The sequence below is a fragment of the Arvicanthis niloticus genome, chromosome 22 (assembly GCF_011762505.2).
Source record: "Arvicanthis niloticus isolate mArvNil1 chromosome 22, mArvNil1.pat.X, whole genome shotgun sequence".
Lineage (NCBI taxonomy): Eukaryota > Metazoa > Chordata > Mammalia > Rodentia > Muridae > Arvicanthis > Arvicanthis niloticus.
In genome coordinates, this window is record NC_133429.1 from 39,908,233 (window position 1) to 39,922,125 (window position 13,893).

The window sequence follows — 13,893 nt, forward strand, 5'->3', positions numbered from 1 at the left end:
TGTATTTGTCCTTTATTTCAACTGTTGGCAGGTCATATGCATACTCTGTTTCTTGCTTTTATCTCTGAGACTCTTGCACACTAACTCATGGAGACCCTCCCCCACCTCTTTTTTGAGATTCTGTATAATCCTGGAACTTGCTCTGTAAACCAGACTGGGCTCGAACTCCTCTGCCTCCGGAGTGCTAGGATTAAAAGTGTGGACTGCCTCTTTTTTGTTGCAGTAAATCTCCAACCCAAATAAGACTGGTCAAAGAAAACACAACTCAGTAATTATGGTTATATTCTGCAAGCCTAGATTGGGCAGATTCACCACTTCACTGCCCTGTTCCCCAGCTATGAGACCCTTATAACGTGAGGATTTTCCAGACCCTGTGTCTGTCCTTCTACCTCCTGCTTCCCAGTTGTCTCCTCCCTCTTCCTCTTTGGTCTTCTCTCTCTCTCTCTCCTCCCTTCTCTGCTCCCTCCCACCGACCTTTATTTCTCCACCTCCCCTTCTTCTGCCCAATCACTGGCTCCAGCCTTTATTTTACAAATTAAGATGGGCAGAAGGTTCACTAGAATTCACTTGTGTAATGATCCACTCCTCTGCAGCCCTTCACAGGAAAGGGGAATTAGTATCAAAATACAAGGCCGGGGCTATCCACAGCACTTTTTCTTTAAGGATTATACAGTGTGGGCAAGTTGCCTGTCAGTTCCTGCCTTCTTAGTTAAGACTCTGCAAACCATAAGGACAGCACCGTGTTAAGTTTGCTAAGAACCCCAGAGAGAGGCTGAAATGCTCTGAATGGAGCTGCTGGCCCTCGCAGTGGTACCCAAACAGTGACCTCATAGCCCCTGGTGGCAATCCGCGGTAGGTTTCAGCTTCCCGCTTTCTCTTTGCCCTACTTGGCCTTTCCCTGGTAGCTTCATGCTGTTCCCTCAGGGTGTTGGCACCACCTGGGCAGTGAGACTTTCTCAGAGGCTCATTTCATAGGCTTCTCCTGTAAATCTCTCCCCTGTAGGAACCCTTTATGGACATAACTAAGACACGCTCCCAGGCACCGATACCGTGTGAGTTGCTTCCTGCTAAGTTACTAATCCCTCTTTCTCCTTTTCCTTCAAGAAAATAAAGCCCATGAATTTTCTCTTTGCAGAAATGCCTAGGCAGTTTTGGTTGTCCTGGCAGGACTACAGCAGATACAGTACTGGATACCGGAAGACCCAACACACTCAGAGCTGCTGTGGCAGAGACCCTAAGTGGCAGAGCACCTGATACTCGTCTATCTGCTGAAAAGCCTGTTCTTTCCCTGGGCCTCAGATGAACCATATGTATTTAACTTGTCCCGTTGGATGGACAGTTAGATTGTCTCTTTCTGCATGAGTTACTTTTCTCACTGCTTTAAGCAGACTGTGCTCCACTGTCTGCGCCTCTTTGTTGTTGGCAGAAGCAACTTAAAGGAGGAAGGATTTATTTCGGTGCACAGTTTAAGGGATGTAGTCCATCGCGGTGGAAGACAAGGCGGTGGGACCACCAGGCAGCTGGTCATGTAGTCACGTGCAGGAAGCAAAGAGAGATGGATGCTGATGTCTGTGGTTTTTTTTTTTTTTTTTCCTTCCTACCTGCCCTCCTTCGCTGTCTCCTGAAGTCTCAGCCATGGGCTGCTGATGCCCATGTGCAAGGTTGAGTCTTTTTCTTTCCTTTCGCTGGAAACACAGAGAGACACGTTCAGAGGTGAACTTCCTAGACGGTTTTAAACTCACTTTTCGTGATCAGCAACGATGCATCAAACAATCTTTTTTGTTTTTTTCATAAATTTTATTGATTCTTTGTGAATTTTGCATCATGTGCCCCAATTCCACCTATCTCCTGGTTCTTCCATATCTGCCCTCCACCCTTGTAACCGCCCCCCAAATATAAATAAAAATTAAAAAACAAAATAAACCCGCCACAAACAAAACAATCTCCCCTTGGAAGCTGGGGAGTGTCACAGTATATACTCTTTAGTCCACATTTCTTTACTTGCAAATGTTCATTGCCATGAATCATTGGTCTGACTCCAGGCCTCTGGCTTCTGCTATACCATCAATACTGGACCCTCACTGGGACTCCTCTCCGAGTAGTGGAGATCCTGAAGCTTTGGTTCTGTAGGACTTAGACCTTCAAGCACTCTAGCAGATCAGAGGGTAGATGTTAGGGTGGGTGAGCTCAATGTCCCGAATCTGAGCCTGGAAGTTAACTGAGTTGGTCAGCCCACACCACTGGGACAGCTCTCCTGTGCTCACACCATCGGGGTTAGCATCAAACATTCTTTTCTTTTTGTTTTTTTGTTTTTCGAGACAGGGTTTCTCTGTGTAGTCCTAGCTGTCCTGGAACTCACTCTGTAGACCAGGCTGGCCTCGAACTCAGAAATCCACCTGTCTCTGCCTCCCAAGTGCTGGGATTAAAGGCGTGTGCCACCACCGCCCAGCTAGCATCAAACATTCTTAAATGAATATTTTTTCCCATATATGTATGAGTCTGTCCATAATATAAATTTATAGAAGAGGAATTGGTGTGTCAAAAGGATTGTCAAATTGCTCCTGTTTGGGATTAAAGGAAATCTACTTGTAAGGGAAATGGAGACTCTTCCAGAGAGAAGCAGGAAGCAGGTATGGTACCCTTCCTTGTCCCACTGTGGGAAACTGTTCTGGCCTGAGCTGCCCCACGCTTGGGGGCCAAAAATATTGGGGACCGCTCTATCACTGTTGGAACCCGCACTGCCAAAAGCCTTGGGGACTAACTTGTTAGTCCGCACTGCCCCAAGCTGCTCCAGTCCGAGGGTTGGGGTTCAGCAAGAGAGAGAGAGTGAGGATGGACTCGAGGAATGGAGACCAGACAGAGTGTGATTCAATCCCGTTTATTCTTCAGTCTCTCTTCTTCTCTCCAAGTCCCAAGTCTTGAGTTTCTAGTCCCTAGTTCCTAGTTTCTAGTGCCTCCAAGTTCCAAGTTCAAGTGTATAATCCAAGTGCCTACTGTCTAATTCCAAGTTCTTCCTCCAAGTGCCTAATACTTAATAATTCTTCTTCCGAGTTCTCTAGTGCAAGTGTCTTCTTTTTCAATGCCTAATTCCTACTCCAAGTTGTACTGAACTCTTCTGTCTGCCTCTCTCCTTTTATATGTCTCACTTCTAAGTCAAGCCCTTAAGTCATGCCCTTAGGTCTTATCTCTAAATCTGGTCTCTAAATCACGCCCTTAAGTCTCAGCTCTAAATCACACCTTTAAGTCTCATACACCACCCAAGGGAAGATCCTGGGTATCTAAAGCAAGATGTTATCAGAGTGTGCTCAGCTGTTGTAGGCTGATGTAATCAAATCTCTTGTCAGGGTATATGGCTCAAGATGGCTGCAAGGATGATAGCCACCTTCTGTTGGCTCCCCACAAGAAACTCCTATGGGAAGAGAGAAGAAGCACAGAATGAAATCTACCTTAAGAGGAATCACTTTCTGGATTAGTTCCAATGGACTTCACTCTGAGACCTTTGGAGATAAGAAAGGCCAAAAGCAAAGCAAAGCAAAGCAAAGCAAAGCAAAGCAAAGCAAAGCAAAGCAAAGCAAAGCAAAGCAAAGCAAAGCAAAGCAAACCAAACCAAACCAAACCAAACCAAACCAAACCAAACCAAACCACTCTCATTTGCTTAGTAGAGAGAACGAGAGGGAAGAGGGTGGTCTGTCACATATCCCCAGGCCGATGAGTACTTTTATCTAGTGGAAACTTAGTACCCAGCTACTGTGGTTGTAGCCAGCAGTAAGAAGACATCTATAGATCTTCTGCTATCGGAGAGAGTGGTTGTGGAACTGGGTGGACTGTGCATAGCATAAATATACCAGTGAGGCAGTTCCTATTGAGTCCTGGAAAATGTGTGTGGGATTTTGGAAGCTGCTCCATCCTTGTGAGGGGTTTTGTTTTTGTTTTTGCTGAGAAGGCAAGAGTTGGTAACACACAGACTATACAACTCATTCAGTGTTCAAACCTTTTTTTTTTTTTAAACTCCACATCTTTCATTCATTTCCCCAACGGGGGTGGGGGGGGGGTGGAGGTATTGATCTTGGCTTAACAGAGAAAAAGTAAACATTTCCCCCTTGAGTCCTTGTAATACATCTCTAGCAGACCTGGGTGTCACCAAGTCACTTTTACCATCTGCTATTTGTGTTTCCTGTCATTGATTCCCCACCCAGCAGAGCTTCATCACAATGGTCGTTGTCCCTGTTTAAGTAGACAGGCTACTACCTTCATGCTAACTTCCCCTTGAGATTGTGTGGTGACAAAGCTTTGTGTACAATCAGAACTGGGTCTTTCCTATCCCCTAAGGTTTCGGCTGGCTTCCTGCAGGGGGCCTTTGTCTCCTGATCCACTGTGTCTTGCCTGTGTCATTCTTAATTCACAAGGCTGCAGTTCTGTTCTGTCCTCACCGATTAACATTAATGAAAGGCCTCCTGGATGCATGGCAGCACAGAGACTTATTTAATATTCTGTTTTAGATATCAGGTGGCATCTTCAAATGAATTTTTAAGTATCTCCGTGATAATGAAGAAGATCAGAGACATCAATTAGGAACCAGAAAGACAAGTCTGAAGGGTTGATGTGAACATCCTAACACATGACAAAGGTAACCGGTAAATTCATTATTCCTGGATGAACCCTGGCAGCCTTCTCTCTAGACGTCTGTCTGCCTTGATCATCTTATTTTCCTCTTCTTGCAGTTGTAATTTTCAAGGCCAAGTCTGAAAAATTTCCCTGAGCCTTTTCTAATCATCTCTACCCTCAGGGACACCTCTGCTTCAAACTTTCTGTTCAAGCTTCTCACTTGGAAAGCAAGCCCAGGACAACATTATTATTATTATTATTGACTAAATATATGTATATCCTTCTCAAGCATGTCTGGGTAATTTCTTTCTAGACTTTTAGAATTAGAAGTGTTAAGAAATATTCATGATGGGCAATAACCTATACAAATAAGATGGAATCTTTTTGTTATTTATTCTTTCAAGACCGGGTTTTTCTGTGTATCCCGGAACTCACTCTGTAGACCAGGCAGAGATCTATCTGGCTCTGCCTCCCCAAGGTTAGGGTGCATGCCTTTAATACCAGTACTATGCAGACAGAGCCAGGTAGATATCTTTGAGTTCGAGGCCAGCCTGGTATACAAAGGGAATTTTATTTTTTAAAAGGACGAGAGGAGAAAGAATGCTGAAGGACTGGTATTTGTGATTTAAAAACGTGTTTTTTTCTCTCTAAGCCCTAGTATGAGCCTGTTTTTTTTTTTTTTTTTTTTTTTTTTTTTTTTTTTTTTGTTTTGTTTTGTTTTTTTTTTTTTTTTCTGGAGGGGGGTCAGTGGGTGAAGGAAGTTCATCAAAAGATAACACTCGGCTTTGCTGTCTTAATAAACTTTATTTGAATCAGCCTACGTCGTCGCATGTATTTTTGTACCTATCCTTTTTGACCCAAGGCTAGCGTAAGTTGGTAGCAACTGCTTTTCAGCCGGGTACTCTAGGACAATTTCCTTTATGGACAAAGAGACTTTGGGTTCTGTCGTGCATTCTGGAATGCCAGGCGCACTTTCACGTTCTGTGATGTCAGAGACCTGGAATCAAGGCAGGCTCTTGCAGAAGCCGGCCGCAGAGGAGCCGGGCTGCGGGACTAGAAGTGCCCGGACTTGGCCGCAGACCCCTGGACAAAGCTCCCGCGGGCCCCGCCCACCGCAGCTCCCGTACCTTTATTGGCCAGCTCTCCGCCCGCCGTTAGGGAGCGGGACGGTGCCCTTACGAGTGCTGGTTGGTCTAATCGTAATGACGGTAAGGTTTGCCATTGGTCTTCAGAACTTAAAATGGGCGGAGCAAGGCAGGGAGGCGGGGCGGGAGGGCGGTCGCGGAGTGCGCCGGCGCGTCGTCGGGGACGCCGGGTCTAGCATCTTGCTAGGGAACCAGTGTTGTCGCCCCGCCCCCTCGGGGCTTTTGGTCCCGTTAACTGTCGGCGGGGCTGGTTCGGCAGCGCAGGGCGACATGCCGGTTCGCTTCAAGGTGAGGCCCGGGGCTCGGCGGCGGGTGGCGGCGACGCCGCGGGGTGGGTGCGTGACGCGCCTGTACTATACGGAGCCTCCTGGCCGGAGTCTGTGCGGGGCGGAGGATGCACCGTCCCGTGGCCCAGCGTGGAGGTGCGGGCGGGGGAGAGTTCGATGGGGGGCCCCGACGGAGTCAGTCTGGGGTCGCCAGGAGCGGAGGCGGAAGGAGGGCCCTCGACAGTGGGATGAAAGGCTGCTGCGGGACACCTGTGGTCCTTCTGACACTGTCATCCAGCTCCTTTCCTGCAAAACTTGAAAGCGCGCGGGTCTTTTAAACGCTTAGGAAACGGGCCCCAAGTAAAAGGAGAGCGTGGGTAGGTGTGCAGCCTGCTAGTTGTACGTTTGCTTTAGGTTTGTTAACAGTTCCACATAGCGTGTCTGTGTCTAGCGCCTCTCCACGCAACAGGTGGCCACAGTGTTCCTTTTAATCCTCCACTCTTAATTCTAGAGTGCCTGTCGACCGAGTGGGAGGGGAAACTCGTCTTTCTCTAATTGCCTTTTAGTAAAAGGAACTAAGCAGAACTCATAACATTATGTACTTGATGGTGACTTAGGATAAATCTCTCGTGGTGAGGACTTCGGTTTGGAATTAGAGAACCAGTTATAGCGCAGCCTCATTGAGCGCCAGACTCTTGCTTCCATCTGCCTTAGGTGGTGAGGATTAAGGGGCTACTTAGCCCAGGGCTGGGTAAATATTAGCTGTTATAAAGGAGCTTGTCTGGGGTTTAATTCTCATTCTTGGGCCTTTCAAAAACACTCTTCAGAGGTCGTGAATTTTTTTTTTTTTTCTCTTTCCGATGCCGGATTTTAAAACACTGTGCTCAAATTGTACTTTTCGTTATAGGGGCTGAGTGAATACCAGAGAAACTTCCTGTGGAAAAAGTCCTATTTGTCTGAGTCTTATAATCCCTCTGTGGGCCGAAAGTACTCATGGGCAGGACTTAGATCGGATCAGTCGGGTAAGTTGAGCAAACTGATAGCTATTATAACTTGAATAAATTTTGGGTTATGTTTACAGAACAATTAAAATGCACCTGTGTTGGCTGACTAGATCATGTATCGTTGACAAATATTTATTGACGATATACTGTGATCCCAGAATCCCTTAGGTACAGAAGAACAGAGAAACTCAGCGAATCAGGTGTTTCAGGTTGTATATAAAATAGCATGATAGCAAAAAGCTCGAAGAGCAGTAGTATGGAAGGAGAAACACCTAAGATTGCTTGTTTGGAAGAGGCTTTTCTGGAGGTGTTTGATCTGGGACCGGAAAATGGAGAGGGAGAAGCCTGGGGATGAGAGCTTGCAAAGTCTTGAAGCATAGGTAACAGAGGTATGACTCGAACTTGTCCCTCTTGGTCAGTGTCATGAGTTCAGAGATGATGCCCTTCTTCTTACATATGCTGCTTCTCCTGACCTCAAGAGAATTTGAGCCCTCGGGCCAAGGCTTCCTACAGCAGGTTGGAAAGAGAGGACTGACTTATTATATCTGCTGTTTCTCTCACCAGATAAGATTTCAGTGAGAGCCCTCTGTCTCCTTGTTTGTCAGTAGAAGCGCAAGGCTTTGAGACACCCTCCTCCCTAGTAAAACTGAGTTTTAACTTAGTTTTATTTTTGTATGCATGCCGGTTACACCAGTGTGTATATGCATGCAGAGGCCAGAAAACCATCCTGTGTGTTTCTCCTCAGGAAGGCGGCCCACTTCATTTTAAAACAGGGTCTCTCATTGCTCACCAGTTAGACTAGGCCTCCTGGCCAGAGAGCCCCAGAAGTCCACTGATCTCTGCCTCTCCAGTGCTCAGATTATAAGAGCACACGGCCACACTTAGCTTTTTTACATGGGTCCTGGCCGGTCAAACTCAGGTTTTCGTGCTTACAAGGCAACTGATCATATCATCAACCCTAAAACTAGATTTTAAATTAATGAATACATCTGAATTTGGATATACAATAATAATAATCTTGAGCAAATCAGACCTGCCAAGTGGGCCTTAGGAAGCCACACTGCACAGGGTGGACGTGGGTGTTTGTTGGTTGGTGAGGGTTTTATGTGCATAGGTTGTTCCGTGCACCTCCCGAGTCCCCTTTGCCCGCGAAAAAGGACACGGAGGCAGTGATCAGGTAATACTACAGCGAGGCTTTACTCTTGTATAAGCAGAAGCGGAAAAGATGGAAAGACAGGAAGAGGCGCTGCTTAAATACACCCTAGAGTGACGTATTCACTTCTGATTGGCTGTTCACTCATCACCCATAATACGCCCCGGGATGGGCAGTGATTTGGCGCGCTTTTTGCCTCTTGCACCTGCACAGTTAGTTGTTTACTTGTGGAGACACGGGATGCCCGCGCCATCTTGGAATGGCAGATGTATCACCGCTAACCGAGGCTTCCTACAATAGGTCAGTACCTAGTGTCCTGTGGGTGATGTGGAAGAATGATGCATAAACCCCTCAAATGTTAGGCGGAAGCCAGGGAAAGACAAGACTTACTGTGAGGGTCTGAGTCTGGGAAGGCAGTAGAATAAGGAACGTGTTTACATCAGGTTTGGAGAACAGAAGAGAGTGTGGGTAGCTCTTTAGGGCTGCTCTGCTGAGTAAAGAATCTTAGCCCCGTGCTGGACTTGAGGGACAGGATGTTTCCTGATTCTCAGGCAGCATGCTGGAAAACCTCTCTGCTCATAAGTTCTGCACGTTGAAGGGTTCTTTAGACCGAGAAGACAAAATAAACTGTCTTCAGGCACAACCACCTCAATTGAAAGCTATAGGGGGATATCTGGACACCAGACAACTGGTCAACCTGATTAATTGCCCTTTAGCGTTTTAGCTGAGACCAGTTGTATTCAAGGGACCAGTATGAGGGGAGCCCAGGCAAGGGAAGCCATTCTGGGGCAGGGTACATTGTGAAGAAAGTCATGGTATAGGGGAGGAAAGGCTACTAGGAAATTTCAGTAAGCACAAGCGATAGTACAAGAATCTCAGGCTGTTCAGCAGTGTGTGTGTGTGTGTGTGTGTGTGTGTGTGTGTGTGTGTGACTTAACAAGGAGCAACAGGCTTACCTAGAAATGGCTGGCCGTTCTGGCAATACAGTCCATCTCCACCATAAGGGGCATTTGCTGGAGCTGGGAGGACAGAGGGCCCACTGACTAGAGAGTCGTTCTGTCTTCACACTTCCTATATTAACAGAGGGCCTGGGGAGAATGGCTCTGGGGTTCAGAGCAGTGGTACTCTTGCAGAGGACTCAGGGTTAGTTTCTAGCACCCACATGGCAGCTTACAACTCTCTATAAATATAGTTCCAGGGGATGTAGCTCCCTCTTCTGGCCCCTGAGGGTACCAGTCATGTATGTGGTATGCACACACACACACACAGGCAAGCCAAACACAAACATATGATAAGGATGAACAGAATTGGGAGGATAGCCGGGTGGAGTTCAGAGGCAGAGTACACACCTAGCACAGGCACTGGGTTTGACCCCTGTGCTCCCTACAACATTAGGAAAATCTTGTTAACCCTCCTCCCACTTTCAAATTGATCTTTAGTTTTATCCTAAGCTTTTACAAGTAGTTTCAAAGGGTATAGATTTTTGTAGAGTGTGTATATGTCAATATATATATATGTATATATATGTGTATATATATATATATGTATATATATGTATATATATATATATACACATACATACATATAAATCTGTTCAAACTTTTGAGCTGCCTCCTCGGCTCCTTCATTTATAGAAAGTGTTCATTGTATAATTCACACTCAACACCAAACGGGCTTGCCAAATTAACTTTCTGTGAGCAAAGTCTGACTTTAGCCTTGATTCATGTTCAGGTGTGTCCGTGCTCTTCCCAGGCTGGTTCTCTTCCCTGAACTTTGTAGGTGGATGGACACGCATGGAATCGACTGCCAACTCCTTTTACTATTTCTAGCCTGTGTCTTTGCTTTCCTGTGACAGTGTCTCTTAGGACACTCGTGCTTTCTTGTCTGTTGACCCCCCGGCCCTGAGTCCTTGTACTGTATTCCCATGAGCAACACAGGCAGTGTGAGGCTGCTTGAGACGTGTGCCTGTCTTTTGTGACGTGGAAGCAGGACCATGGGGGCTGTAGCAGATAGACACACAGATGACAGACAAGCATTAAACAAGAGCACACATGGAATTCAGAATTGTCCCTTTCTGCTCGCCCCACCCCAGGATGTCTCTGTGTGCCTGTCCATTGAAGTCTACTGTCTGGGAAGCCCCTGAGCCTGGGACCCTTGCTTCAAAGGCAGACAGAGCTCAGAGAGAGGTTTGGGAGTGATGGCTTTACCTCATGTCAGCTTTTCCTTTGTCTCCTCTTCCCTTTGGCGGTCTTACTCTTCCTGTGGCAGGAGCAGCTCTCTTTCTATTTAAAGAATGGCCTGAACTAGGGCGTTCGCTCAGCCCACAAACCTCGGTAGAAGGCTGAGGTCTTGTATATGTGCCTCCTGGACAGAGGTGTAGAGAAATTGTATCTTAGCTCTTGTTAAAAGGGTCATTCTTTTTAATTGTCAGGAAACCAAGGCAGGAGGAGGATCAAGGTCTAGCATGGTGACATCTCATCCCTTTTTGTCTTGGTCTGTTCTGCATAAGAGAAGCTTTGGGAAAAGTTCCAAATGTGGACAGACCAGGGCTTATTGTTCTGCTAAGTAGCACAGGAAAGTGACCAGAAATGGAGGAGCAGACACTTCCTGGCGGGCCAGGTCTCTCGCCGTGTGACCCCTGTGGCTTGTGTGAGAACAGCTCGGACACTGACCTCAGCATTCAATTTTAATACTTCTTTAAAGCAAAATAACTTGAAATTGAAAACTGTACCTTGTTAGGTTTTAAAAGTCCTACAATCTGGAGGAGTGTGTGTGTGTGTGTGTGTGTGTGTGTGTACACACGTGCGTATGCATGCATGCATATTTGTGCACCACAGGGTATGTGTAGAAGTCACAGAACTACTTGTGGGAGTTGATTTTCCTTTCTACCATGGGGTCCTGAGGACTGAATCAGGCTGTCAGGCTTGGTGGCAAGTGCCATTTTGCTCTCTCAACTGAATTTTAAAAGCCATCCCTCTCCTCACGTTTAGTTAAAAAGCTTTTCTTCACTGTGAAGTTTGGTAGTAGCTACCTTCATGTTATATGTTTTGTAGGGATCACGAAAGAACCAAGTTTTATCTCAAAAAGAAGAGTTCCCCACCATGACCCTCAGATTTCAAAGTACCTGGAGTGGAATGGAACCATCAGAGAGAATGATGCGCCTGTCCCACCAGAACCCCAGACCATTCCAACTCCAAAGCCACCAGAGGCAGAGCAAAAAGAAGACGCCAACCAAGAAACAGTTCCCTCACGGGAGGCTTCCAGGGTTCCCAAGAGAACTCGATCTCATTCTGCAGACTCCAGAGCTGAAGGGGCTTCAGACACTGTGGAAAAGCACCAGGATGTAAGCAGAAACCATGCACTGGTTAATGCAGGTGTGGAGCTGAGACCTTCAACCAAACCTCTTTCCGAGAGCACAGATCCCAGGGTAAGAAGAGCCACTATATTTCCTTTCAAAAGTATATGTAGTTTTTTTTATTTGTTCTTCTCTTGTCTTGTGTCTCAGGCTGCTGAAAGTTACTGAGAAGGGCTCTGTTCTTAATGGTTGCTACTTTGTACTGAATGTACTGAGACGTGCTGTCCCTACATGGGCAGTCTGCCTCTGGATTTTATTCATCAGAGATCGAGTCCCCAGGACCAGGTCACGCTGAGGCAGAAAGGGCAGTAGGCCGTTTCTCAGCTGACTTGTACGTATCCTTGTTTGACTTTCTTATTGTACCAGCAAGAGAGCAAACAGAATCTCAGCTGACAGGAGGCAAAACGAAGAGCCTTCTGGCTGGCTCTCAAAGAGCTTGCCGTTCTGTCCTCTTATGTCACAGCTGGCTTGCAGCAGGTCCCCAGAAGCACATAAGCAGAGGCTGCAGGGTGTGTGGGAAGTCTCACTGCTTCCCACAGTTCCTTCTCCAGGCACTGCCCTTCCCCTCATTTCATCAGCCACTGCCTGCAAGCCTGGAGCCACCCAGGAGAGTGTGACTTGTTGAGGAAGCCAGGGCATGCAGGGGTCCATGGAAGGTGATGTGGGAGCTTGGTAGGTGGGGGAAGGGTGTCCACAGAGTTGTGGGATAGGTCAGGGGCCTGTGCTTGCTTCATTCATTTTTGATATTAGATTTACTTGTGAATGATGGTAGAAAGGAACTGAGCAATGGCTCTACTCTTTTTTTTTTTTTTTTTTTTTTTTTTTTTTTTTTTTTTTTTTTTTTTTTTTTGAGATGCATTAATAGCCTACTAGCAGGCTGCTGTTAATAAGAAAGGAATTTTAAATATTTAGACAGTTTAAAAGTGATGATGTAAAAGTTAAAAGTTTGCAATACTATGAATATAGTTAGCAAAACTGTAAGGTACACTTAAAATTTAAGGGGATAAAGTTCGTGTCTCATGCTTTATAGTACAATTTAGACTTAAAAGGAGTTTGTGTTAGCAAATTGTAATAGCTTTAACTGGGTTTTTTTCCCTCCTCCAACAGTTGGATAGGCATCTTCGTAAGAAAGCTGGATTGACCGTTCCTCCCTCAAATAATGCCTTGAGAAATTCTGAATACCAAAGGCAGTTTGTTTGGAAGACTTGTCAAGAAACTGCTCCAGTGTTTGCAACCACTCAGGTAGCTTACCAGATGTGTTTCTGAGTGTTCTCACCTGACTTAGTAACACAGACGTGTATGTTAATACAGGCTAACGAAACAAGGTGGGTCCTGACCTAGGCCTGGTTCTGAGTTCTGGGAGACAGAGCTTTGCTGGGCCCTGGCTCTCTCTTAAGCTTTACAGTAGTAATGCTACACTGTCCTGTGCCGAGGATGATCAGTATTGCCAGCCACTAAGGAGGTGGGGCGGTGAAAATGTGGGGGAGGGTAAGTTCACATATCAGAGGATCTTTTTATTTCACTCTCTTCTTAATCATCAAATTGGTTATATTCTAAATTGTTTATTTGACTGACATTTTCCCATGATGTCTATTTTTTTTTTTTTAAGAAAGACTAACTGCTTTGGATATTTATGTATTGAAAGTAGCACTCCATATAATTGTCCCCTCGAGTCAGTTGAATGATGACAGTAATTGAGTTTTTATTTGCAAAAATTCAAAAGGCATAATGGACTAATTTGCGAAACAAATTTCATTGTATTTTGTGCAATTTTAGTATTTTATCACCTTGCTAATAAATAATTCTGTTAAGTAAGTGCTGCTGCCCTCTGGGGTACTCTTAGACTGAATTTTTTCTTATGTTTTTGACTATACTTTCAGTTTCAGAAGCCCCTGACAGCTTCATCTTTTTTCCTGATTTTTTAAAAAAATAAGTCTATACATCCTTTTCTATGCCCTCAGTTTCTTTTGCCTGTACTTGAATGGTCCTTGTATACTCTGTACTTAAAATCTACAGGATGATTTGGAGGCAGCAAAGCAGTAGCATCTGTGAGCTTCAGCGCACACTCACTGACCGTCAGTTGTGGAAGCTGTGTTTACTTGTTATCAGAATACGTTTTAGGGTCATGTGGGGTGGAATGCACAGTGATGTGTCCTCTGTCTGTGACCTGCTAGTCTGAGCCGAGCCTCTGCTGCCCGCTCCCAGGGTTCCTCCGTACCAAGTGCTCCTAAAGGTGCCCCTGCCTTGCTTGAGAATCGTGTTTTGTTTTCGTAGAACATTCGAGCTATAAGCTAGAGCCGATTCAGATCAGAGCCTGCCTGACAAAACTTACATGCCTGCGAAGGCGTGTGGCAGAAATGTTTCG

At 45.8% G+C, this 13,893-nt stretch overlaps 1 protein-coding gene across 2 annotated transcripts in view; it reads left to right on the top strand.

Annotated features, from left to right (window-relative positions):
* Positions 1-5,879: 5,879 nt before the first annotated feature.
* The window catches only part of Mdm1 (Mdm1 nuclear protein), a 31,178-nt gene continuing 23,164 nt past the window's right edge, over positions 5,880-13,893 (top strand). For both annotated transcript variants that reach the window (XM_076920312.1, XM_076920313.1), the window contains exons 1-4: positions 5,880-6,038; positions 6,924-7,038; positions 11,227-11,600; positions 12,636-12,770. In XM_076920312.1, the coding sequence (XP_076776427.1) occupies positions 6,021-6,038; positions 6,924-7,038; positions 11,227-11,600; positions 12,636-12,770 (642 nt within the window). In that variant the 5' untranslated portion in view covers positions 5,880-6,020. The remainder of the gene's footprint in view (positions 6,039-6,923; positions 7,039-11,226; positions 11,601-12,635; positions 12,771-13,893) is intronic.